Source organism: Aythya marila (genome assembly GCF_965140915.1).
Source record: "Aythya marila genome assembly, chromosome: 15".
NCBI lineage: Eukaryota > Metazoa > Chordata > Aves > Anseriformes > Anatidae > Aythya > Aythya marila.
This window is the reverse complement of record NC_139056.1, coordinates 14,240,811-14,265,822: the sequence shown is the minus strand read 5'-3', so window position 1 is coordinate 14,265,822 and position 25,012 is coordinate 14,240,811. Positions and strand designations below refer to the sequence as shown.

Sequence of the window (25,012 nt, the reverse complement as noted above, 5' to 3'; positions counted from 1 at the left end):
CCCTTCCTCCTCCTCCTCCTCCTCCTCCTCCTCCTCTTTCTCTTCCCGCGCAGGCGCCGTGAGGAGCCCGAGGAACCCTCCCCTACCTCCCCCCCTCCGGGAACCGGGGCCGGTTCTCGGTTCCCGGGCTCCGTTTTCCCCTCAGGGTGCCCCCGCCATGAGGCGCGCGCCGCTCCGGTTCCTCCTCGCCATCGCCCCGAGGGGCCGCGGGCAGCCCCGCGGTGTCGCCTCAGGGTCCCCCGGTGTCCCCTCAGGGCCTCCCGGTGTCTCCTCAGGGTCCCCCAGTGTCTCCTCAGGGTCCCCCGGTGCCTCCTCGGTGCCCCCCGGTGTCCCCTCAGGGTCCCCCAGTGTCCCTTCAGGGCCCCCCGGTGTCCCCTCAGCCCTCCCCGGTGTCCCCTCAGCCCCTCACAGGGTCCCCCCCAGTGTCCCCCCAAAACTATGGGGTCACAGGGCACTGAGTTCATCGCCCGGACCCCACCACAGCAAGGATCAAGGGGAAGGAGAAAGCTTGGGAGGCTGCAGGGAGGACGATGAGGATGATGATGATGATGAAGGTGTGGAGTTCGGGACGCTCTCCACCAGGTTTTCCGCTAGGAAGTTCTACCACAAAGCCACGCCGCGGAGCCGGGACTTAAAGGTGGAAGAAGAGGGAGAGGAGGACATGGGAAGGAAGCCCCGGCGCGGGCCCAGGAACACCCCGTACTGGTACTTCTTGAGGTGCAAGGCGCTCATCAAAGAAGACAAGGTTTGCTCTTTGCTCGTTTTTGGTAATAATATTTAATTGCTGCCAAACAGCACACTCTTGGGTTAGGATTAGAGTAGTTTTGTTGGAAGGGAGCTGCAAAGTTCATTGATTCCAACCTTCTGACTGCTTCAGAGCAAGAAGTTGTAATCAAAAGACATGCTCGCATCCTATTTACCTGAGTTCTGTTCACACCACCTTCCTACCTAATTTTTCCCTTTCCAAATAGGAATGGGGTTAACTAATCATTTTTGATGGTGTCCAGACAGTGACTTCTAGAAATTCAGCCGCTCCTCAGTGCTGTCTCTGCTCAATTAATCCAATGTCCCCTCTGGCAGTCGTGGCTTTGATATTTTTATGCCACCACCTATTATCCCAAATCCCTGCAACAGCATCTGTATCATCTTACGTGCTTCATTCATATCTTTACAGGAAGAAGCAAAAATTTGTGAGGAATCCTGTGCTCTGTAGGACTTTCACCACAATCTGACTACGGCTGAGGATATTGATATATTGTGACTGATTCTGTTGCTGCCTCGTAATGGATTTTCCTTTTTCCCATAGCTGGCAGAGGCTCTGGAGCTGTTTGAGGTGCAGATGCTGAAGGAAGAGCGAGTGCAGCCGGAAGAAAGCAATTACACCGTTCTAATTGGCGGCTGTGGCAGGGTTGGCTACGTGAAAAAGGCATTCAAGCTCTACAATGATGTACGTAGGTTTATGTTCTCTGCTCTCTCAAACCATAACTTCTCTCAGCTAAAACTGTTTCTAACATTTGGTGTGTTATTCTCTCTCCAGAATGCCTTTTAGTGTTTACGTCTTCTTAGCCTGAAACTTTTAAAACCAAAGTAGGAAATTCTAAAACTTTTTTCCTAAAAAGTTAGTCCTGTGTTTTCTTGTCTTCTCTTAGATGAAAAAACGAGGCTTAAGTCCCACCGAGCCCACGTACACAGCCCTGTTCAATGCCTGTGCTGAATCACCGTGGAAAGACTCAGGCCTGCAGAGCGCCCTCAAATTACGGCAGCAGCTAAAGAGCAAAAACCAAGAGCTGAATCTGATAACTTACCATGCGCTGCTGAAAGTCTGTGCCCTGTGCTCAGATCTCAGGATGTGCTTGGATGTACTGAAGGTAAATACGTGGCTTTTCTTGTGTCAAGTGTATTCTGCTCCAGTTAAAGCTCCTGGGCTATAATCTGTAATTATCTAAACTTAAAATGTTTCTATTTCATTGATCTTTGGTTTAAAATCACTTAAATCAACCTGGCACATAAGTTTGACTAGATAAAACAAGGCAGCTACAGGCCTAAACAGAGGTTGTCTTTGAAACTGTGGTCAGGTGTGTCAAGAATTTATTGAAGAGTTTTTCTGGGGCTCACAACTACTGTCCCCCTTTCCCTCATTTTGATGTATTCTGCAGCAGCTTTTCTCAGAGAGGCCAGCCTAGGAGTTGCTAAAAGGCTTGCTATCCCTGTGCCCAAATTCCCCATAGCTCCCCTAAGGGAGAAGCTAGGATCTATGCAGGCATTTCAGTTGTTTGTTTTGTTTTTTTTTTTTATTCTGGAGCAATCGTTCTGCTCAGTGCTGGGAGCTCACCCTATGCTTTGTTGTTACTCTGTCCCCAGAAGATAACAGCAGCATTTGAGCTTCACAGCTGGCTGCAATAAACTGGGTAACTGGGAAGTTCAATCCTCTCTCTGCTCTCTCTCCTTTTGTAGGAAATAGTGCAGAAGGGTCATGTTCCCACAGCTGAGACCTTCAGCTTCCTTCTCATGAGCTGCATAAAGGACAGTGAAAGCGGCTTCCGATACGCCTTACAGGTTTGTCTTCATGGACTAAATAAGGAAAATGCGCTTCTGTACAGTAACTTGTCACTTCAATATACAAAAAGCAGCAGGTTGCAACGAGCTGATGAAATCAGGAGGAGCTCAGCACCTCCTAGGACAAATTCTTTAAACTAGACTTCCATCAGGACATCCTGTAAGCTGGTGAGGTGCCCTGAATGATGTCTCAGGACCGTACTAGCTTGAGGTGGCTGCTCACTGCCACTTCACCTCTTCATGCTGTAAACTTTCTCCTTTTCTGCAGGTAGATACTGTACCAGTGGGCACTGTAAACGTGCTTACATCCTGCTAGAAGTGCTCCTGCTGTTCGCTGTTACTTACATTTGATGTTCATCTTCCCCTCTGCAGGTTTGGAAGCAGATGGCTAAGCTTGGAATAAAGGCCAACATCCACACGTACAACTTGATGCTGCGTGCTGCTAGAGACTGCGGAATTGGCGATCCGGTTGTGGCCTCCCAGGTACTGCTCAGCCCCGCCGACGGGAGCTCACCTCAGCTAAGGCTCGCACCCGGCACACAGAAGGTGAAAAACCAGAGAAAGAAGGGATCAGAGGGAGTACCTGCTGTCCAGCTGGACGTGGAGGCCATGGAAAAGCAATTATTTCAGCAGAGTTTGGTGCAGCCTGAAGAGCTGATCAGGCAACAAAGGGAAGATGTGAATGAGGCCGAAATGAAACTAGTACCAGCTGGTCTCAACAACAGCACTGAAGCATTGGTGAGAGGAGATCAGAACGAGCTAGAGCAGGACCAAGCATGCCTAAGCCAGAAACTGCATTTGTGCAACCTGCCCAACTTGCTGGATTCGCGGGTTCCTGATGCAGCCGTGGTCTCCTTGGGGACGGTGGCCACGCCATCCCATAGACTGGCTCTGATGGGGGACGTGGAGGGCTTCTTGAACAAAATGAAAGAGGACAATGCAGAACCCAACATTAAAACGTTCACGTTACTGGCTGAGCTGGTGGAATCCCAAAGCCCGTCAGAATCCTCTCTTCTGGCACTCCTGGATGAGCATAAGGTGAAAGTAGACGTGACTTTCTTTAACGCTTTAATAAGGAAGAAAAGCAAACAGGGAGACCTGGAAGGAGCAAAGGTAAGGTAAAACCCAGAACCAGCCTCGTTGTTGCCTTCTTGTTTCGGGCCTCCAGTTGTGCTGTGTTTCATTGTGACACCTGCTTCTCTGTCCACAACAGAAACTGGGAATTTGGCACTGCTTTCCACTCAGCAGTGCTACAGCGAGGCTTTCTGGAAACTGATGTCAATATTTGTATCTTGCAGAGCCTGCTGCCAGCTCTGGCGAAGAAGAGCCTCTCCCCTAACCTCCAGACGTTTTGTAGCTTGGCAATTGCTTGCCACCGAGAGAAGGATGGGTTGCAGCTGCTCTCAGATTTGAAGGTAATAAAAATAAACCACTACTGCTTAGGGTTCAAGCTGCAAAAAGCAATAGAACTATTAATGCTTCTATAAAGTCCTGCTGAGGCTTCTAGGGTGTGATTTAATTCCCTAGACACACAGCTCTAGAGCAGCTGACAGCCTGTAGCTGCACTGGGATAGGAGAGGGTTCAGTGGAAGAGAAGGTGCTGGAGCAAGAGCTGTGCTCCTTGTGTGAGAGGTGCCAGAACAAAAAAGGCACGCAGGAAACCCTGTGCTAACTGGCAGCTAATTTGTCGTTTCCAGATGTCCGGAATAACTCCCAACAAGTACATCTACAGCGCCCTCATCGGTGCCGCCGTGAGGCAGCTGGATTACAGCTACCTCACGGAGATCCTGCGAGACATGAGGAATAACGAAGTGCCTCCCAACGAGGTCATCATACGCCAGCTGGAGTTTGCAGCGCAGTACCCACCAAAATTTGACCGGGTGAGTGGCCGTGACAGTCTGCAGGGTGAGAAACACCACCGAGGGAGGGGAGGTGTGAGTGCCCAGGCTTCTTCCTTGGGGTTTGTTTGATCTGGTGGCATTTTCTCAGCAGCATTTTACCTAATAACAGCCTGTAGCTGCTGCATGCCGGTATTATGAGCTCTGTTCTAATCAAATTCTTTTTTTTTTGTTGGTTTTCTCTTTGTAGTATAAGTCAAAGAACCCCTACCTGGCGAAAATTGACGGCTTCCGTGGCTACTACCACCGGTGGTTAAAAGTCATGGCAGGAGAGGAGACGCCCCACCCCTGGGAGAAATACAGAACAGCCAAACGGTCCGTGGGGGAGGATAAGGGAGAGGATGTGCAGGGGAAGCTACGCCAGGAGGCTGCAGCTGACAGCTAGGTCCTGCGTGTTCGGTGTGCTGAGAGAACTCGGAATTCACTCCCTTAAACTGCCTCCGTGTAGGAAAGCTGTTTTGTAGTTCCAGGAACCCAAATTCTTATGATAACCACTAAATAAAATATTATTTGTCCTCTGTTCCAAGGAGAAGCAAACACATTTCCAGTGAGCTTCCTTAAGATACTTAAACAAATCACCTTAAAAAACAAACGCACAACCCCACATCCAACAGGAGAAGAGGGGCACAGATGAGTTTTGCTAGAAGACTGCTCCGGTCTCTCAGGAAAGCAGACTTTATTTTAAAATCAATGGCCACACAAAAAGCTACTCCAAAACAACATCCTTTATACCTAGCATCCAGGCGAGCACGTTGCTGGTTTAATCGCAGTACAGAGCTATCCAATCACGCAGGAGGTGGGTATAATTGCACTCAGAGTCCACGGTGCAGGACGAGTTCAGAGTTCAAAAGGTAATATTTGGGTCTCGGTGCTTCACCCAGAACAACCTCGGCATCCGCAGTGAGTGCATTCAATGATTCTACCCTAGAAAAGAGATGCGACAGCGATATTTCAGCCAAGCTCTGGTGGGCAGGCAGTCCCCCTGGCCTCAGCCTTGCTGCAGAGGCTGTGTTTTGAAGGGGTCTGTGTGAAAAGGCTGCCTACAGCCCGATTTTATATAGTTTTCTACACTTTAATAACTTGGAGCAACCACACGCCAAAGCTGGCAGCAGCTTTAAAGCACCCAGATATTAAATCTACCGGCAAAAGGTAAAAATTGTTAGAACTAAAGGAAATTACCAGAAGGAAGAACATTCCCTCCCCTGCTGTCCCTGACCAGGGTGAGGTTAGAAAGGGCAGAAGGGGAGGGAGAAGCTGAGAACTTACCACTTCCAGCTTGCTTTTGGGGACCCTGCAGATGCAGTTGGTCCCGAAGTTGGTGTCCCGCGTCTGGATGCAGCGCAGGCAGCAGAGGTTCTCGTAGCCCTGCTTCTTCCACTTGGCAATCAGGTTCTTGTCGGCGTATCCTTCCTTGATGCAGTACTCGTAGAGCTCTGCAAAGAGCCAAAGAGCAGACGTTATTAGCACAAGTAGCTCCCAGGAAGTGTTTTTGAAAACAGCACGAGGAATTTCTAGCAGTGCTCACGAGCTGTTAGAGCTACGCAGGGGCCAGAATTCCCTCCGCCCTCCCTCCCTTCATCACCCCTGTTTGGGTGCACCCCCAGGCAGACACCTCACCAGGGGGAGGCATTTGTCCTTCTCACCTCTGCTGATGGCTTTTCTTTTGTAGAAGAGGTCAAAAATGTAACGTGTCTTCTGGTGGTGGATTCTGAAGATGGGCCAAAGCGACTCCACTTTCCTCTTCCCCTCGTGGGGCTCGGTCTCCGCTGGGAGGGAACAACAAACATCAGATCCCACCAGATTTCAGCTGATTCTCCCAGATTTCCACCTTCCTCTGTAAGATTAGAAACTGCTCCAGGAGCATTCCTGACTTTAACAACTTGGAATTAGGAACGAGCTTAATGGGAGAGGATTCCAAGGAGAGGGACGTGGCCTGGCAGGGTCCCTTTAGGAAATAAAAGCTAAATTATGAGGACAGGGGGAAGGAGGTGACCTGCGGAGGGACGGAGCTGACTTCATGGCTGATGGATCTCGTCGGACCAGAGCAACAGCACGGGCAGGAGCTACCGGTCCCTCTGCACGCATTGCTCACAGAGCACCCCACAACAGGCGCACCCCAGCCCTCTGCCCGGTGACCCAAACACACCCAAAAAAGCTCAGGACAACCCAGGACAACCCGGGGCTTGCCCCGTGTTTGGGGGGTGGCCGGGGCATTAGGGACGGGCTGGTTTCAGGGCCGTTACCTTCCCGCATCTTCTGGTCCAGCTCATCCAGCGTGGGCTCGATCAGCTCCCAGCCGTCGGGGGGCGGCTTCCTGCTGCGCTTCACCTTCGGCATCGCCGCGGGGACGGGGGAACACCGGGGGCTGCCGCCTGTCTGCTCCCCTGAGCGGGCGCCTCGGATCCCTCGGAACCGCTGAAAAGAGGCACGGGGGAGGCTGCGGGGATCCCGAGGGGCTCCGGGGCGCGGCCGGTGCCCCCCCGGTGCCTCCCGGTAACCTCCCAGTACCCTCCTGGTGCCGCCCTGGTACTCTCCAGGTACCTCCCGGTACCCCCCAGTAACCCCTGGTGCCCACTGGTAACCTCCCGGTACCCTCGATAACCCCCCGGTACCTCCCGGTACCCCCCGGTACGCTCCCGGTGCCCCCCCGGTACCTCCAGATACCCTCCGGTACCTCCCAGTACCCCCCGGTGCCCTCCTGGTGCACCCCTGGTACCCTCCAGGTACCTCCCGGTACCTCCCAGTGCCCTCCGGTGCCCCCCCGGTACCTTCAGGTACCCTCTGGTGCCCTCCCGGTAACCCCCCTGTACCCTCCGGTGCCCCCCGGTAACCCCCCGGTGCTCCCCCTGTACCCTCCGGTACCTCCCGGTACCTCCCCGGTGACCTCCGGTGCTCTCTCGGTAACCCCCCTGTACCCTCCCGGTGCCTCCCGGTAACCCCCCGGTAGCCCCCCGCGGCCTGGGGCTGGCACCGGGACGGTTCCTGTTGGCCCCGGGCCTGGTTCTGGCCCTACCCTTGTCCCGCTCCCGGTCCCGCTCCGCTCCCGGCCCCGCTCCGGTCCCACTGCCGCCCGTGGGGTCCTCTTCCCCCCTCCGCGCCGCGCTGAGGTGCCCACCGCAGCGCCTGAATAAAAACCTCCTTTCTCCAAGCCCTTCCCCGCCGTTCTCCCCTCCCTCAACTGGGATACCGCAAAACCTCTGCCTCGGCCTCAGGGCCGCGCGCTGCCTTCTCGTTTCGCACCGGGAAAAGACGCGGAGCGGCGGCGGACGAGGAGGCGCTGAGCGGGCAGCCCCGCGGCGGGGGCCTCGCGGGGCGGGCTCTGAGTGGGCGGAGCGGGCTCCGAGTGGGCGGGGCGCGAGGGGGGCGGCTTCCGCTTCCGGGTCGGCGCTGGGGGCCGGGGGGGCCGCGCTGCAGCCGCCATCGCCGCGATGCCGAAAGGAGGTGGGGGCGGGGCGGCCGGTTCGGCTTTTATTTCATTTTTTTCCCTTTAATTTATTGATTTGGGGTCATTTATGAGGCGTTGGGGGCCGGGCCGGGGCAGCAGCCGCGAGTCGGGGCCGGGCCGGGGCCCCCCTGAGGCGCTGGGGCCTTGTGGGGGGGGGCTGGGGGCTCCTCGGGGATGGGCTTAGAATGCCGGGTTTTGGGGTTTTTTGTTATTTTTTGGGGTCTGTATGGAGCCGGGCGTTGGGCTCGGCGAGCCCGCCGGGCGTCCCCCAGCGGGGGCTATTCCATGGAAACAAATACCGGATTGTTTTAGTTTTTTCCACCCGTTTTAGTGGTTTTAATCGGAATTTAATGCTCCGGATTGACTCTGCAGGCGCGGAGCAGCTGCCCCTGTCACCGCAGCCCCCCCAGCATCTCGCTGTGTTCAAATAGTGCCCAGTGCGGAGGGCTGGGCGCCTCCCCGCTGTTTCACTGAGGTGCCCGGGGGGCTGCGGTGGAAATACAATTTGTTTGTTTGTTTGTTTTCAAGCTTTTCTGTAAACTAATTCATTTTAAGCTGCTTTTCCCCCTTGTATGGCTATTTCCAGCGATCAGGCTTCTGTTTTCTCCAGTTCTGGTCCTGGTGTAGGGTCCGGGCAGGGAGGCTGCCGGCAGCTGCTGAGCTTGTAGCGAGCGCTGAGGCAGGCCAGGTGGATTTTCTCGGCGCCACGTGGGGTGTCAGGTACCCTGGCGGTGTTCCTTTCGGAGCGATGTCACTTGCTGGGCAGGGACGTGACGGTTCTGGTGCTGCCTTGGAGCTTGATTTCCCCACGTGTGTCAGTGGTGCCACGTGGGGCGGCTGGGAATGGGGAGAGCAGGGCTTGGGGGGCAGCAGTGCCCTGGTTGTGCTGGTGGGTGAGTGCCCGTGAGCTTCCAGAACTGATTGTAGAGAGTTGTGCTCCCTGCCCTTCCCCATTTAGTGCCAGAAAACCATCTCGGGGGGGCTCAGGAAGACTTCAGAGGGGCGTTTTGAGAGAATTTCCTCCATGGCTCAGCTTTTACCAAGCTAAAACATACAAAAATTGGTCTGTGCTCATTTTCTGAGCCAGAACTGGTCAGAAAATGAATTCCCAAAACTCTCGGGGGCTGCCTCAAAGAGCCTGACAAACGCAGCCAGGCGTGGCCGTGACGCAGGGTTGGGCAGTGATGGGTCTGCCCTGTAAGGAGGGACATCGACGCCGTCCCTTTCCCCTCTCCACGCCGTTTGGAGGTCTTGTTGTCCTCAGCAGGTGGGAAGGGAGAGGAGCAGGAGGCTTTGCGGGCTGCAGGAGCAGGGCCCCCTCACACGAGCTGCTGGGCTTTTGCTGATCTCACCCAGCGGCTGCACCCCGCGCTCTCCAGCTTGCTTTTGCCAGCAGCTCTCGGCTCTGACGACAGAAGCAGAGCAGCCGCCTGCAGGAAGCATGAAGGGCTTCGCAATTCCACGGCAAAACCCCCAGCATCGTGCTCTGGAGAGCCGAGCGGGCCGCCCAGCAGAGCCCCCTCTCCCTTCTGCCTGATTTCTGCCGCTCGTTTTTAGTGCTTTATAAGGGAAACCAAAAACATGGAGGCTCCTTTTACGAGTTGCTCTTGCTCCCATTCCCGAAGCTTTTGTCCAATTGGCTCCCCGGGCTCCCTTGGCACAGCCTCAGCTCAGGGAGGGGCCGAGGAGCTGCTGGGAGCTGCTGCCACCACACGAACGCACCGGGATCCCTGCCGGGGAGGGAACAGGAGCAGGGCTGGGGCTGGGAACAGCTCAGCAGCCTGGGAGGGGAATCAGAGAAGCCACAGGCTTCACGGAGGGTGGCAAATCCACTGTGACTCTTTTTTATTTCTTTGGATTCTGTTTGGGCTTGTCCTGTGTGTGCTGAAAATGCAGAGCGTGTGCTGCAGGAGGAGTCAAGCTTTTTGGAAGCTCATCGCCAAACCATTTATTAATTCTTTTAATTTTTTTTTTCTTGTACAGGTAGAAAAGGAGGCCACAAAGGCCGGGCAAGACAGTACACGAGTCCTGAAGAGATCGATGCGCAGCTCCAAGCAGAAAAGCAGAAGGCAAGGGTAGGTGCTTACTGTGAGAACTCCAGGCTTGATTTGCAGCTCACGAGACGTGTCAGCTCGCTCAGGTGTCGCAGATCACTCTGTCAGTGATCACAGTGTGAATTCTGAATACCAGTGCCTGGGGAGGCTGCAAGGTGGGATCCAGTCGAGCTCCTCATGGAAGTGAGGCCAGGCTGACCGTCTGTCAGCAATCTGAAGGTTAAAGGATGAGGAAGATGGTTGCACAGCAGCTCTAGGCATCTTTTCCACACATAATTCATCGTTCTGGTCTTCAGCATACGCTCGTTCCTCACTCCTGCTCTGCAGCTTGGCTGTGGAGAAAAGGGGCTCACGCCCTGACAGCTTTCATGCCCTGACAGCTTTCATTTCTTGAAAACAGCATATTTGACCCTTTTCTACTTTTAATGAACTAAATTCCTTTAACTTCTTTCTTTACACAAGGTTTTCTTGTTTGCCTCCGGGAGAAATACCAGATTTTTCTGGTGTGAGCTTTTTTTTGTGCATTTTAACCCCCAGCACGGGTTTCTAAGTCCGCCTTCCCCTGCAGCTACTGGGCTGGCATTACAAAAACCACGACTGCTTTCTGCAGCACTTGCTCTCTTGCGTTGCCAAATTATGCCATGAACGATGCCACTCACTGCTCTTCTCTGAGACTTCCTGAAAGTGCTGCCTAAGCCTGAATTCACGATTCCAGCTGAAACCTCACGGCACTGACTGCAGCGGGATAATTATACCCTGTGTAGGAAACACTGATGAGTAAATCCCAGAAAAAGATTACCCATCCAAGCTGTTACGAGCCATATTGTTGACTCCTTTTGAATGTTTTGACCAGCTGTAACTTGAGATGATTGCGTGGTTTGCTGCTTAGCCAGATATTCCGACTTTGTGTCACATTTCTTACCCTGTAACTCCTCTCGGTTTGTTTTCTGATTCCACCTTCCTGGCTTCGTGCCATCCTTGCAGTTACTGAAGCCACTCACGGTTCTGATCCTGTTTTCCAAAAGGAGTTCAGCTCCTTGCTTGCACGATGTCATTCACAGACTTTGAACTCACAAACCTTTCCTCCATCCAAGTCGTTAATAAAAATACCAAGTGGGAACAGAACAGAACGAGCCGTGGCAGGGCCCCATGTGAGATGTCTGTCTGCTTTTATAAAAACAAAAACACTACAGCCCTCAGAGGACTGCTTTTTGAGGATTTTTTTCTGCTGTGATCATCCAAGGCACATAGTGATGGTTACATCCAGCCCAGTTTTATTAGGGGAAGTTTGTAAACACTTAAAATTAGTCCTCCTCCTGCCCATAGCCCCTCTGCTTTGCCAGTTGCTCTGATTAGGGATATTTAATAATGGTAAAGCAAGCTCTTCACACCCATGTTAGTTTCCCTAATCTCATCTTCTAATGATTTACAAATTAATTCCTAAATTATGATTAGCAAAAGCTGTGCTGGAAAGGCTGCAATTTCTTGTATTTCCACTAGAAACACCGTTCTAGTTGATGGCTGGCAATTTTCTCTTTATTTTTTTTTTTTATCTGGACCTAGGCTGGGATCCATCATGCCACATCTGTGTAGCTTCTGGTCCCTCAGAGACCGTGCAGTGAAAATTCAGGCCAAAATTCTCCTGGAGATCCTTCATTTGGGGAAAGTAAAGTGCTAGTTCTGTCTTGTACAATGGTTTTCCTGGCCTGTTATGTAGAGAGAGCAGCAGAATTGCTTGGAGGAGATTTGTTGGGGCAGGTGATGCTCACTGAACTGTGGTGAGAATGAGCTCTCGTTCTGATAGAGCGAGGCAGCCTTGGTGGGCCGTGTCAGGAGCAGCAGTGCTCGGAGCTGCACATCATTCCCCCAAAATGATCTCGTTTAAGAGTCCCTGGGAATTTTATTGACGTGTTTTCTTCCTGTGATTTCTGTAGGAAGAAGAGGAGCAAGAAGAGGGAGGCGAAGGAGCAACAGGGGACCCCAAAAAGGAGAAGAAGTCTTTAGATTCAGACGAGAGTGATGAAGATGACGAGGACTATCAGGTAGTGCAATTCTCAGGGCATGAAATGCATTTGCTTGGAGTTCTCTTTCAGAGCTGTCTACAGTAAATCTTTTATGGAATAACTTTAAGAAGCCAAAAAAAACCCCTTACTTGAGTGCATTTTGTCCTCAGAGTGATGATCTGTATATTTTTTAAGTGAAATGCAAAGGCAAAATCATCTTCAAAGAACAGCGAAGATGTTTGGTAGTTATAAATCTTGGCTCACAAATGGTTTTTCTGTCTGGTGGTGAAACCACCTTGAATTCTACTTTTGGGGTGCAGTGCAGGGTATTTGATGCCAGAATATGGCAGGACAGAGCTTCTTACCTTTCCTCTTCTTCTTAAACCTTAGCAAAAGCGCAAAGGCGTGGAAGGGTTGATAGACATCGAGAATCCCAATCGTGTAATTCAGACAACCAAAAAAGTAACTCAGCTGGACCTGGATGGACCCAAGGAACTCTCGCGACGAGAGCGGTGAGTGTTCCTGCTGCCTTGGGGGGAGCTGCCATGGTCCTGGGGTTTCACACGTGCTGCTGGCAGCAGCTTAGCGTGGAGAAGTGTCTCCCAGCTGCCTGTGCGTTGGTGTTTCAGGGAAGCCCTTCATCCGTGTTGCCCTCTAAAGCTGACACTGAGCAGCAGCAAAGTGTCAGACAGGATTCACTTTGTCTCACAGCTTTCCTTACAAACTTTTCAGAATTCCTTTGTTTTCTGGGAGTAGCTGTGTCTACCCCGGGGCCCAGCAGCTTGGCCCGATGTGCTGACTGAAGTTTGTTGCTGTGGAGCAGACACAGGCTGTTTCTCTCCTGAAGATTTATGCCAAAAATCAGGTGTAACCAAAATCCATTAACCAAAGGTCACGCTGGGGTCTACTCTAATCTCGCTACAAGAGGTGCCCTAGTGGCAGGTGGCGGTTTCCCAGACTCCTGGGTTCGTGCTGAAATTTGTGCCTGATGAATAAGATGAGAAGCTAAATTTAATCTCCTGGTTTCATTTATTTGGAATAGATCGTTTAAGTTTGATTAGTTGGGATAGATTCCTTCAGGAGAAGTACCCTTGAGGTGTACTTCTGGGAAAAATGTTACAGTGCTGCGTAGCCTGGGGCTAATTCATTTGACCTCGCTGTGTATCAGTGCTCTTATTTAGCTGAAGGTAGAAATTCCTCGGCTTCTCATCATCCCTGCAACAGATGTAACGCCCTTCAAAACTGGTGACAGGGTCCCCCAGCCTCTACAGGCAGCCCAGCTCTGTACTCAGCTTCCTCCCCAGTCAGAAAACCTCCCCTGGTGTCTGTCAGTGCCTGGATGCTCACCGGGGCTCTGTAATCGTTGGTGTGTTTCGCTCAAACAGGGAGGAGATCGAGAAACAAAAGGCAAAAGAAAGATACATGAAAATGCACCTAGCTGGTAAAACAGAGCAAGCGAAGGCAGATCTCGCCCGACTAGCCATCATCCGGAAGCAAAGGGAAGAAGCTGCCAGAAAGAAAGAAGAGGAAAGAAAAGGTTAGAGAGTAATTAATCCTTTTACTTCTCTTTTTGCAATGGCTGTGCTGCCGTGAGGTATGGTTTCTGCTATCACATGTCGTGGTCCCTCATCGCCTGAGACCGCGTGGTGTTGCTGAGTGTCCTTGTGACTCCTCTCATCAGAACCAGGTTCAGCTGGTTCACTCTTATAAAGCTCTAAGGTGTCTGAATAGGGAGCAGGCAAGAAGAGAAGGGAATTGCTCGATACCCACATTGTCCGCAGCCTCCCAGGCAATGCTAGCTCTGATTTGGGGATTTATCAAGTTCCTTTTGGTGGATGCACGCTGGGGATCCAGGCTGCACGGTGAATTTGCAGCTCTCCTCCCCTGTTGGGATTACCTCTTCAGCTCTGATAGACGAGAACGAGAACCCTGATGGCTGTGTTCCCAGTGACCTCCACAGGGAAATTTGTGCGTCAGCATCGGGGTGGTTTGGGGAAGCCTGAAGGGAAGCCGGGCACAGGGAGGGCTGCTCCCGCTTAGCCTGGAGGGAGCAGGACTTAGTGGGGAGGGTCAAAACTTTTTCCCAGTCACTTTGCTGCACGTGGCTAGCAAGAATTCATTCTCCAGGGCTGCCACCAGCCCTGATGTGCGCTGTGAGATGCTGACGCCTCTGTTCCTTCCCTCCTCCAGCAAAAGACGAAGCGGCGATGGCAGGTAAAAGACTGCAGTCCCTGTCCCTTAACAAGTAAGCGCGGGACGTGCAAGAGGAGGAATCGCCAGGAAGCCGTGCCTGGTGCCTGCCAGGAACTCTGTCGTGTTGCACACCACAGGTGCCACGCAGGGTACACTGCGGCACCGAAGCCACCTCCAAGAGACACCGACGATGTGTTTGTCTTCATCCTGGCACAGATTTCCATTTGGGGTTAGGGGCAGCTGCTATCTTCGGTGCAGAACTGTGCTGAACAGCAATTCTCTGTAACAGTTTGAAAACCTGAATGTTTTTGCTGTTTTTAGGATTAAGAACTCATAGATTGGGGGGGGGGGTTGGGGGGGGACGGGGGCAGGGGCGGGAGGGAGCTGTGCGGGAGGGGAGATGCTTTAAATATTAGATTGCAAGAAAATAGATTGTGGGGTCATTGCGGGGTGGGGCATATGGGGTGGGGAACTTTGACTTGCTCATGAAAACCCAAAGGATAACGTATCTGGGGAATCCTTTCGGGCAAACGGCCCATAAAATTTCGCTGCAGGGTGTTGCAGTATAACCGAGAGCCTGACTTCATGGACATCTGGAGTGCTGTTCCTTCCCGTTTTCATCCCTCCTCTCTTGCAGCCGGTCTCCCCCCTTTTCCCTCCTCTTCATTATTTTGTTTCTTCTCCTGATTAGGGATAGTGCCAGTTTTTAACCACATCATCCTTTGTTTAAAGGAAAAAAAAACAACACATCATTAATTGTATCAGACCCAGATGGGGAAAAAAAAAAAAAAAAAAAAGCTCGATAAAGGTGAAAAAGGAAAAAGAAACGACAAAACTTGTATATTTGGCTGATTAAAATGTAAATTATAACTGCTCTCCTTGTCTCGTGTGTGTGTGTGTGTAAACGGTGCCGCGTGTTCAGGCGGCTGCGATGCACGGTGCGGTGACAGCCTGGTGGTTTGGTGACTTCTGTGGCTGCTGCTTTGCCTCTTCTCTGCTCTCGATGGTGGTGAATTTGGCTCAGGGTTCGGGAGCTCTATCAGCAGGTGCAGCCTGAAGGCACAAAGCTTTTCCTCTCCATCTCCTCTTGCACAATCTGGTTGCGGCGGTGGAGCAAACGATTTTACCTTCGGGCTGCCGCCTAGCCCAGTCAGTGTGGCAGGAGGGACAGCTGAGGATGCAGGAGGACAAACGCTGCCATTTATTGTGTGTGACCCTGCCGTGTCTGCAAGGACTCTGCTGGGAGGATGTGGCAGAGAGATGTGCCGTGGGGAACCTCACTGTGAGCTCAAACCACAGGGGAAATTTGCTTTCTTGGTACAGGGAGGCTGGGTCAGCTCTGCACGGGGATAAAGGCAGGGAAAGGTGTAAACCCAAAGCATGATTTGAGAGGAACTCTTGCCTGGCCACCTTTTCCAAGTACTTAATCTCTACTTGATGCCCTGTGCTCATTGTTTAGCACCTGCAATCAAACCCTGTTTTGAAATGCACAAGTATTTATCCACTTTTCTTACAGCTTCTGGAAAGGATCCCGTATCCTTGGCACTCAGGAACAGCAGAGGGGCTTTGTTTTCCTGCTGTGATGAGGGACTGCTCGTATCCTGAGTGAGAGCTGGATTTAGCAGCTGGGCACACTGCAACCAAAGGTGCCAGCCGGCCCGTGATACCGAGCTGAAAAGGGCCGGGTTGGTTCAGCTTAAAAAAATTTAAAAAAGGAGCAAAACCATCGTTGGATATACACAGGAAAAAAAAATCTCTGCTTTATTTTTTTTTTTTTTTACTTCTTTAAGCGACGTATGACCAGCATCAGTTAGGATGGTAACAAAAATAGTAAAAAATAACAACCGAAACCACCTTTATCTTCGTGTTAGAGCAGCCGCGGGGCTGGCTGGCAGCCGGGGGAGCGCGGGCGGCTCGCGGGGGGCTCGCGTGGCGCGGGGACAAAGCAGGCAGAGCAGCGGAGCAGGGGGGGGCTGGCGGCCGAACACCTTCCCGGCTGCCTCCTTCATTTGATCTTGAGGTCCTTCAGTGCCGACTCCAGGCTCTGGAACGAAACGAGGGGTCGGTGACCGCCTGCGTGTGGCTTTCCAAGGCAAGCAGAGCCCTGGGGGTGGGTGGGGGGTAAAAGGGGGCTGTCCCCTAGGGTGGCTGCTGCTGGAGGACCCAGGAGGTCCCAACTTGGTCTCGTTTGGGCTCATTTTTCAAGCCCTGAGGGCAAAAATTGAAGCCAGGAGAGGGTGCTCGATCCCAGCGCAAGGGGATGGATGCCCCAGCCCTGCTGGCTACACCCCCCCTCTGATGGTGAGCAGGAAAGTGCCCCCCACCAAACCCCGGCTCGAAGGAGATCCCAGCCAGGACCCCAGGGACAAGACGCCCCCTTCCTGAGCGCACCGAGGGGGCGCTGATTGCAATTAGAGCTCCGCCTGATGAGGGTTTGGCGCTGGATGCTCCCAGCTGGGGGGGGGACAATGGGGACACCTCACCTTGACGTCCCAGATGCTCATGCCGCCGTCCATGCCCGTGGTGCAGAACTGCGAGCAGTTGGCTTTCCCCCCCACCAGCACGGAGATCTGGCTGTGGGGCACAAAGAGGCAGCGGGGGGGTCAGCTTGGAGCCCTCGGGGCTGCCCAGACCACCCCAAATCCCCCCAGGGATCCTCCAGGGCAGGACAGGAGCACAGCCAGGGGATGATGCTCTGTGTCCAGCACCCTCAGGGTGACCCAGAGCCAAATCTGTCCCCCCCCCAGCCCTCCCCGTCGTGCACCTGATGCTGTTCTTGTGCACGGTGTCCAGCGTGGCGTTGGAGGTGTCCGAGCTCGCTTTCTTATCCAGGTTCTGGAAGCGCTCGCGGGCGGTGAGGCCGCGCTGGGAGCTCTGCTTGGGGACGTCCAGCTTCCCCCCGAAGGTCAGCGTGCCCTGGCCCTCCTCGTAGGTGAACAGCATGGGGTAGCAGTCGTGACCCTGGTAGGGGGGGAGACGCAGCCCCGCTCAGCACCACCCCGGTGTGGTGCCCGCCCTCAAAGCCAGCCCGGACTCACCGCGGCCACCAGGCTGTTCTCGGTGATGAAGGTGACGGCCAGGAGGGGAAGGGTCTCGGTGCAGAGGGAGGCGACGCTGCGAGGGAGAGCAAGCCGTAAAAAGGGAGACAAGGCCCTGTGCTGAGCCTGGCACAGCTCGTGACACGGGTGGAAGAGCCTCCTCCTCCTCCATCCAGCCTTGCTCGGTCCTTCCCCACCTCCCCATGCCGTCTCCATCTCCCCATCACTTTCGGGTTCACCCCAGCTCCCCAAACCCACGCAGCCACAAATCCCCACGCCCCGTAGCCCACCCCGTGGTGGCACCCACGGCAAAACTCCCCCCACCAGCTCCCCCCCGTGCCCCCCAGCCCTCCTTACGCCATCTTCTTGTTGGCGTCGGCGAGGCAGAGCGTGCTGTCGTGGCTCACCCAGGCCACGCGGGCGCCGCTGGCCGAGAAGCAGATGCTGTGCACCCACCCGCAGCTGCTGCTCGACTCGAACATCAGCTCCCCGAAGGGCATCTTGGAGCCCCACGGCGTGGGGCTCGGCCGCTCCTCCACCTCCTTGATGTAGGCGGAGAAGATCCTGGCGAGGGGAAAGAGAATGAGCCGTGAGGTTCCCCCGGCCTCTGTCCCATGCTGTGTCGGGATGGGGACCCCCCCCTGCACCATCCCTGGGGTCCCCCCCTCGCTGTCTCCCTGCCCCTCACCGGCACTTGAAGTCGCAGGAGCCGGCGGCCAGGAGGACGTTGTTGGGGTGCCAGTCCAGGCTGAGCACCGTCGAGCGGATGGGCTTCTTGATGTGCTTGCAGACCCACCTGCGGGGAGAGCAGCGGCGTTGGTGCCCCCCCAAAATAGCCCCCGGGCACCCCCCCCTGTGCTGGCAGAGGGCTGGGGGTGGTCAGGGCTCCGGGTGTCCCCCCAGGAACTGCTCTGGGCCACCAGGCTGTGACAGCAGCCAGGCACGGGGAGTGCAACAACCCCAGCAGTGGGTTTTGGGCACCTCTCTCCATCTCCCCGTCAGTCTCCTCATCTACGTCCTCCTCCATCTCCCCCATCTCCTCCTGTATCACCTCCATGTCCTCATGTCTCCTACCACCCAACCCAACCCAACCCAACGAAACCCAACCCAACCCAACCCAACCCAACCCAACCATCCATCATCTCCTCACCCACCCACCCCTCTCCCCACCCACCTATTTCCCCCATCCCACCCCAAAGGACCCCACAAGCCCCCGGCCGAGCCCCACCAGTCGTTCTCCTGCTCGAAGTAGCAGATGGAGATGAGCCGGGAGCCGCTGCCCACGGCGAATTTGTTCTCCTTGGGGGACCACTTGACGCAGCGGGCGGCCCGGTTGATCCGCAGGATGACCAGGGTGGGCTTCCAGACGTTGCCCTTCAGGGTCCAGACGTAGGCGTTGCGGTCGGTCCCGCAGGTCACCAGCCGGTTGCTCTCAGGGGCCCAGTCGATGCCTGGAAGGCAGAAGGGGAGGTGGTGGCACGGGGGGAGCCGTGGGGATGGGATGGGGACGGGCCACGTGGGGATGGAGGCCGCCCGAAGGCAGAGATGTTCTGCCTGCTCTCTGACCCCGAGTCCCTCTCTGTCCTACTCCTCCATGCCATGCCTCCCACCTCTTCCCATCCCAACCCATCCCATCCTATGCCATCCCATCCATCCATCCTGTCCCGTCCCATCCCATCCCATCCCTCCCACCTCTTCCCAACCCATCCCATCCCATTCATTCTGTCCCGTCCCATCTCATCCTATCCATCCCACCTCTTCCCATCCCATCCTATCCTATTTCATCCATCCCATCCCTCCCACCTCTTCCCATCCCATCCATCCTGTCCCATCCATCTCTTCTCTTCCCATCCCATCCTGTCTTATCCTATCCCATCCCTCCCACCTCTTCCCATCCCATCCCAACCCATCCCATCCGATTCCATCCCATCCTATCCCATTCCATCCCTCCCACCTCTTCCCATCCCATCCTATCCCATTCCATCCCATCCATCCTGTCCCATCCCATCCTATCCCATTCCATCCTATCCATCCAGTCCCATCCCATCCCTCCCACCTCTTCCCATCCCACCCCACCCCACCCCATCCCCGGGCACCCTCTGACCCCCAGGATCAGGCCCCAGGAGCACCACACTCAACCAGCTCCCTCTCCACCCTCTCCGCCACCCCATCCCGAATCCTCTGCTGCCACCGAGTGGGGCTGGGACCCGGCCGTCCCCATCCCCGACCCCATCCCCTCAGCCCCCGGTTCTCACCCGTCACCTGCCCGTTGTGCTCCTTCAGCTCATGCACCTTGCTCCACTTGGCACCGTCCTTGCGGTAGATGTGCACCTCGTGGTTGTTGGGGCACAGGGCGATCTCTGGGGGGGGGGGACAGCGGCCGGGGCAGGGCCCCCACCGGGGTCACGGCTCTGCTGGTGGCAGGGACAGGCTCCCTGTGTCCCCAGTGTCCCCGTCACCCCGGATCGGTGGGGTTTGCCCGGCCCCATGGGCCCTAAAGCGGCGATGTGGTCCCAGGGGACCCGTGGGATGGGATGGGACGGGATGTTTTGGGACGTTTTGGGATGTTTTGGGACGTTTTGGGATGTTTTGGGACGTTTTGGGATGTTGTTTTGGGACGGCTGCGGGTGCTCATCGCCTGCCTGGCCCCATCCTGCCCCGCCTGCCCGGCACAGAAAGCCCTTTTTGTTCTCTCCCACATCCCCCGCTCCGAGGCCGGGAAATGCCATCGGCCATGAATCACCCACAGAACTCCTCCGCTCCTCTCCGCTCTCCTCCTCAGCGCCTCGCCATCCCTCCCCATGCTGACACCCCCTGCGTGGGCTCCGTCCCACCAGCGGGACCGAGGCGGGGAAGGGGGGACACCTCCCGTCCCCAAAACCCATCCACAGCAGGACCCACATCCCCAAATCCAGCCCCACACCATCCTAGGGGACATCGCTCAGCCCCGGTGGGGATGCGGGGTGCCTGTGCCCACCCCGGTGTATTTGACGATTCCCTGGGGATTTGGGGATTTGGGCCCTGGTGTGAGGAGGTCCCGGTGGGGTCGGGGCCGGTACTTACGGGTCCGGTCCTTGTTCCAGGCGTGGCAGCTGATGGGCTCCAGCAGGAAGCTGTGGTAGGCCATGGCGAGCTCGCTGCGGGTGGGACGAGAGCTCAGGATGCTCCTCCGGCCACGGGGACAACCCCAGCGGGAAACGTCCCCTTTCCACCACCCCAAAAAAATTCCCCTGGAAGGGGCTTCCCAAGCTCACAGCCTGCCTGAGCAAGGCCAGGACCGACCCCCCCCAGCCCCACAGTCCCTGGCAGGAGCCCGGAGAGGCTGGAGGAAGCAGGGGCTCCCTGATAACACCCTGATAACACCCTGATAATGCAGGAAGGCGGCGAGGGGACGGCTCCCGGCCACTTCCTAACCACGTTGGCACAGCCAGCAGCCACCCGGGCACCCCGAGACCCCGCTGCCAGCCCCGAGCCCACCGTGTGGTCCCCAGGGTGCTCAGCACCCCATCCCTCTGCCTGCTCCACCACGCTCCCTCCCCGCCTCTCATTTCGGGAGAGCCAAAGGCGCCGGGCGGCGGAGGCGCCTCCGTCCCATCCCGTGACTAATCCCTTCCCCTGGCCGCTGCCAGGAGCTGTGGGATGGGGCGGTGGCACGGTGCTGAGCTCCCCGTGCCTCCCAGAATGGTGCTGGGGGCAGCCCCTCGGCCACGGGGCTGGGGTAACGCAGCGAATTTGGGGGGCAGCCTGGCAAAATGTTAGGGGGGAAGGGTTGAATGTGGGGGTTTTGGTGTTTTGGGAACGCTCCCAGAGCGTTGCTGGTTTTATTCCAGCAGCTAAAAACCTGGCAGGGGAAGGAAAGAAGTCCCTCCTAGCTCCGTCCCTTGGGCGGAAAGGAAATCTGGAGCTCCACCACCTGAGAAATCCCAGTGGTGATGCGGGGTGTGCACCCTGCCCCTACACACCCCAAAAACACCCGACCCCACTGGGGATGGATGTGGGCATCCCCCTGACCCAGCCCCATGGGTGCTGTGGGGTTTCAGGCACCCATGGGTGGGTGCAGGCCCCCTCCTGGAGCTCCCCCCTTGGTGCCTGCGAGCCTCGGAGGGTTTTTTTGCCCAGCTGAGCACCGCCACCAGCACCCGAGCGTGAGCCTCGCTTGGTCCCCCACAGCACACCCCGGTGCAGCTTCACCCCAAAAACCTCACCCTGAGCCCAGAGGAGACCCGGCAGCCCCCAAGGGGACGGAGCTGCACCACGAACACCGAATAAAACCGATGGACGGGGGCCGTGCTGCTGGATTGCAAAAGATCTGGAGCAGAAAAATGTGCTGCATCGGGCTGACAGCGCTCCGGGGAGGGAGGCAGGGGCGCGAGGCATCGATTTCCTGCTGAAATGTGCTGTAAGGAAACAGCAATGCCTTCTTTTTTTTTTTTTTCTCTTTTTTTTTGGTGGGTTTGGATGCTCCGAGGCCTGGGAAGCTGCCTGCTTCTCCCTCCTCCTCGCTGGGCTCATTTTTCACGCTCAGCCCCAGCTCTGCCGGGCAGGGCTCCGCTGCCGAGCCGTCGGAGCGGGGAGCGGAAGCTCTCAAGAAAGAAACTCGGCTTTCGGCCGCGGCTGCACCCGTCAGCAGCTTACGTCTCCTTCCCGCAGCGGCCGGGCTGGCAGCCTCGCTGCTCCCCTGCTCACGTCCCAGCCAGAGCTGTGCAGGGAGATGCCCCAAAATCCGGGGCTGCCCTCGTCCCCTGCTCCCCCTGCTCGGACGCAGAGGATCTGGAGGGAGGGAAGGGGCTTTTTGGGGAGAACAGAAGGCAGGACTGGGGCTGCTGCAGCTCAGTTATCTTCCCCACTCAGCCCCGAGGCGCCGAGAAGTTGGGAAACATCCTTGGAGGAGATAACCAAACCTTGGCAGGGGCCAAGCGGGAGGAAGCCGCGCGCTGGAGCTGCTCCGTTTTCACTTCTGCCCGAGCCACCGAGCCTGGCGTGCAGCCACCGGCCCCCCCCAGCACCTCTCATCCTCTGCCGAGCCCCGAGGCCGAAGCACGGCCCCCCCTGAGCACCCTTCTCCTCCCCGTGGTGCCTGTGGGGTGTCACCCATCCCGGTGCAACCATCCCAGGGGGGACACCCGTCCCTGTGCCTCGCTGTCGGTGCGGGTACCCCAGGAGCCAGCCCGGCCTTGGGGAGCCATCGATGCCCCCCAGGCACGCAGGGGGCAAGCAAGGGGCAGCTCCAACCCTCCTCTTCCTCATCCTGGGCAAAGCTGGAGGCTGCTGGTGGCCGGGGAGGCGAGGACACATCGCCCCCAGCTCCCGCTCTGCTGCCCCCAGCCCCTCCGGGGGCACCCTCCCCAGCACCCCAAACCTCCCCAGCCTCAGACAAGACAACAACCCCCAAAACTCGCCATCAAAACTGGAAACAACCCCCCCAACCACCACCACGGGGACAAAACCCAGCGGCGAGGCGCTGCCTCAACCCACCCCAGCCCCAAATTGGCCCCAATCCCATCAGGGCTTCGCCCCCTCCCCAAATTCAGCAGCCGGGGCGCGAGGTGCCCCCGGGGCGCAGCCGGCTCTCCCGACAACCTCCCCGCTCCTTACCTCGGAGTTCGTGGACTCTGGGCAGTCGACACGAACCGGGCAGCAGGCAGGGAGCAAGCGAGCGAGCGAGGGGGAGTTGCTGGCTGCCCCGCGGAGGCAGCCCGACTTCCCTTTTCCTCTCCGAGAAACGCAACCACTTCCTCAACGTGGGCGTTGGGGGAGCGCGGAGCTGCTCGGCGGCCGCCCTGCCCCTGCCAGCACCGAGGCCTCTCCGTCGCCGCACGTGGACGGGCTGCCGGCCACGCCGCCGCCCCGGGATGCTCCTGGAGATGCAGGAGGACCGCAGCCCACCTCGTGCCAGAGCCCACCCGCGGGGAGAAGCGCGTGGCAGCGTTGCACGGGGAGGTTTGGGGCTCAGCAGGACCTCGCCGTGCTGGGTGCCGGTTCCTGCATCCCGCTGGGCGCAGCGGGACCGAGGCGGCTGCACCGTGCGCCTACGCCCCCCTGCACCCCTTTATTTTTTTCTCCTGTTTCAGGGCCAGCTGATTTCAATCCCGTTCTCCGGGAGACTCCTAATTAAAGAGCTGGGAAAGAAGCGAGGCTTCGGCTTCTTGGTGCCCTGCTGTGAGCTGGGTGAAGGCACCCACGGGGACGCGCTCCCCTCTGACCCCAAAAGTAACCGGGGAGGGGATGATCGCATTGCAGAACCTGGACAGCAGCACATCGGGGTCTCACAGGGGGAGGACAGGGTCCTGGTGGCATTTCCCAGCTGCAAGAGGTGGATGTGATAACCTCGTAGTCGTTAAACCACAGAATTAATCCCCAAGTTACAGGTCTGCTGTAGGTAAAAGCTCTGTGGGGTGGCACTGAGCAGGTAACTCATCTCTCCCCTGATCCTAAAGCCCATTAGCCCCCTTTCTGAAGTTTTTCCTTCTGCCTGCAAATTTCCTCCAGTCCTCTCATGGTTAGGAGCTGCTCTGAATCCGCCCTGGACCAGGGGAGTTCAGGCTTTTCTGGCATCCCGCTGCTCAGCCCTGCAAAGCCTTGTGCCAAGAGCAGCAGCTCTCCTCTGAGCAGGACAGGACAGGACAGGACAGGAGGGGACCTCACTGCCCAGCAGAGAGGAGCATCACCCTCAGCCCAGCACCGCCTGCAGAGCACGTCCTCATCTCCCGTGGCATTTCCTCCTTCCTTCTCGAGGCTGCTCCTGCTGTGGCTCTTCCCTGAGCCGTGCTGATGAGCACAGCGAGCAGCCCGCACCGGAGACCCATGGGCTCCGAGCGCTGCTTGGGCTTCCCCGGGGTTCGGCCGCCCACGGGGGATTCAGCAAGTGCTGCCGAGCCCAGGGAGGAAGGAGCAGCCCTGCTGGATCTCTCCCCAGCTCCCACTCGAGGTCTGACTAAGCCACGTAACTGCTTTCACCACCGCCTCCTTGAGCAGAAGGATCCTCCTGCGCCCGCTTGTCGTGGAAAGCCTGGGGCCTCTGCAGAAACACCCCCTGTGCAGACAGGGGAGATGCCAGAACGTTTTTTTTTTTTTGCTGGGAATGATTTTGGAGGTGGGAAAAAGGGATGAAAAGTAGCCATAATTCCCCATCTTTTTGTTTGGAGACGCGGAGTTTTCAGACGGGCTCCTGGGAACAGTCTCTGGCACCCCTGCTCACGCGCAGCCCCGATCCCTGCCCCTAACAGTCTGCGAGCTGGCGCGGAGCAGCGAGCATATGCAGCCAGCAGCCAGCCTGTAATTAAGACTGCAAAACCACCAGCTTTCTTGTGAAGTTGCTTTCAAGGGCACCGTTAACCCCAGCACATACAGCAAGCACGTGCTAGCGAGCCTGGTGCTGCAGCTAGCTAAAATGCAGGGGTGAATCCTCACCGTGCTGGACACGAGGACACCCCGAGGGGGTTAGAGATGAGGGAGGAAAGTGGGAAAACGGCAGAGGCCAAACAAAGCAGCTGCCCTCACGTGGGGTGGCAGCAGGACATGCTGCCAGGCATCACCTCCAGCCCTCAGCCAGCACACAAGGTGCAGAGCTCTCCCCTCCCCACCCACAGGACAGTTTTAAGGTGAAATACTTATTTTGGAGTTGTTTTTACTCCCCTCGCTCTGTTCTTTTCTAACATAAAGATCTCCGCTCTGTTTTTAACCGCAGATTCCTAGTAGAGCCGTTTCTCTCAGACAGTAACCTAGGGCAGTTTCATCAAATGTCAGTTTGGTGGCTCCTTTTACCTTCTCTGGCTCGTTCATGCAGAAAAAGAACACGGCAAAATGTAGAGACCCATTTTCTTCA

The 25,012-nt window shown here is 56.3% G+C and overlaps 4 protein-coding genes across 4 annotated transcripts; 2 read left to right on the top strand and 2 right to left on the bottom strand.

The window, feature by feature from the left end:
* The first annotated feature begins 71 nt into the window (after positions 1 to 71).
* PTCD1 (pentatricopeptide repeat domain 1) lies at positions 72 to 4,989 on the top strand. Its single transcript, XM_082772297.1, has 8 exons — positions 72 to 745; positions 1,307 to 1,447; positions 1,650 to 1,868; positions 2,455 to 2,556; positions 2,929 to 3,669; positions 3,855 to 3,971; positions 4,254 to 4,436; positions 4,645 to 4,989. Exons 1-8 carry the CDS (start codon positions 158 to 160, stop codon positions 4,837 to 4,839), a joined length of 2,286 nt encoding a protein of 761 aa, XP_082628423.1. The 5' UTR covers positions 72 to 157; the 3' UTR covers positions 4,840 to 4,989.
* Positions 4,990 to 5,111: 122 nt separating this feature from the next.
* On the bottom strand, positions 5,112 to 7,613 carry BUD31 (BUD31 homolog). Its single transcript, XM_082772873.1, has 5 exons — positions 7,468 to 7,613; positions 6,698 to 6,869; positions 6,098 to 6,220; positions 5,721 to 5,887; positions 5,112 to 5,378 (listed from the first exon to the last, which is right to left on the bottom strand). The coding sequence occupies exons 2-5, from the start codon at positions 6,789 to 6,791 to the stop codon at positions 5,328 to 5,330; spliced, it is 435 nt and encodes a 144-aa protein (XP_082628999.1). The 5' UTR covers positions 6,792 to 6,869; positions 7,468 to 7,613; the 3' UTR covers positions 5,112 to 5,327.
* A 214-nt stretch (positions 7,614 to 7,827) lies between these two features.
* Positions 7,828 to 15,019, top strand: PDAP1 (PDGFA associated protein 1). Its single transcript, XM_082772768.1, has 6 exons — positions 7,828 to 7,895; positions 9,883 to 9,974; positions 11,888 to 11,995; positions 12,347 to 12,468; positions 13,342 to 13,493; positions 14,147 to 15,019. Exons 1-6 carry the CDS (start codon positions 7,883 to 7,885, stop codon positions 14,203 to 14,205), a joined length of 546 nt encoding a protein of 181 aa, XP_082628894.1. The 5' UTR covers positions 7,828 to 7,882; the 3' UTR covers positions 14,206 to 15,019.
* Positions 15,020 to 15,887: 868 nt separating this feature from the next.
* Positions 15,888 to 22,942, bottom strand: ARPC1B (actin related protein 2/3 complex subunit 1B). Its single transcript, XM_082772397.1, has 10 exons — positions 22,783 to 22,942; positions 20,251 to 20,324; positions 19,443 to 19,547; positions 18,416 to 18,638; positions 17,876 to 17,983; positions 17,545 to 17,751; positions 17,188 to 17,263; positions 16,914 to 17,110; positions 16,633 to 16,723; positions 15,888 to 16,193 (listed from the first exon to the last, which is right to left on the bottom strand). Exons 2-10 carry the CDS (start codon positions 20,312 to 20,314, stop codon positions 16,155 to 16,157), a joined length of 1,110 nt encoding a protein of 369 aa, XP_082628523.1. The 5' UTR covers positions 20,315 to 20,324; positions 22,783 to 22,942; the 3' UTR covers positions 15,888 to 16,154.
* Between the last annotated feature and the right edge of the window lie 2,070 nt (positions 22,943 to 25,012).

Coding starts and splice junctions, on each gene's coding strand:
- PTCD1 (XM_082772297.1), top strand. CDS start 158: ATGAGGCGCGCGCCGCTCCGGTTCCTCCTCGCCATCGCCCCGAGGGGC. Junction 746..1,306: donor CGCTCATCAAAGAAGACAAG/GTTTGCTCTTTG, acceptor TTTTTCCCATAG/CTGGCAGAGGCTCTGGAGCT. Junction 1,869..2,454: donor TGTGCTTGGATGTACTGAAG/GTAAATACGTGG, acceptor CTCCTTTTGTAG/GAAATAGTGCAGAAGGGTCA.
- BUD31 (XM_082772873.1), bottom strand. CDS start 6,791: ATGCCGAAGGTGAAGCGCAGCAGGAAGCCGCCCCCCGACGGCTGGGAG. Junction 6,221..6,697: donor GGACCAGAAGATGCGGGAAG/GTAACGGCCCTG, acceptor GTTCCCTCCCAG/CGGAGACCGAGCCCCACGAG. Junction 5,379..5,720: donor CCAAAAGCAAGCTGGAAGTG/GTAAGTTCTCAG, acceptor TCTCTTTTCTAG/GGTAGAATCATTGAATGCAC.
- PDAP1 (XM_082772768.1), top strand. Junction 11,996..12,346: donor AAGATGACGAGGACTATCAG/GTAGTGCAATTC, acceptor CTTAAACCTTAG/CAAAAGCGCAAAGGCGTGGA. Junction 12,469..13,341: donor GAACTCTCGCGACGAGAGCG/GTGAGTGTTCCT, acceptor TCGCTCAAACAG/GGAGGAGATCGAGAAACAAA.
- ARPC1B (XM_082772397.1), bottom strand. CDS start 20,314: ATGGCCTACCACAGCTTCCTGCTGGAGCCCATCAGCTGCCACGCCTGG. Junction 17,752..17,875: donor TCCTGCGACTTCAAGTGCCG/GTGAGGGGCAGG, acceptor TCCCCTCGCCAG/GATCTTCTCCGCCTACATCA. Junction 17,264..17,544: donor GACGCCAACAAGAAGATGGC/GTAAGGAGGGCT, acceptor TCTCCCTCGCAG/CGTCGCCTCCCTCTGCACCG.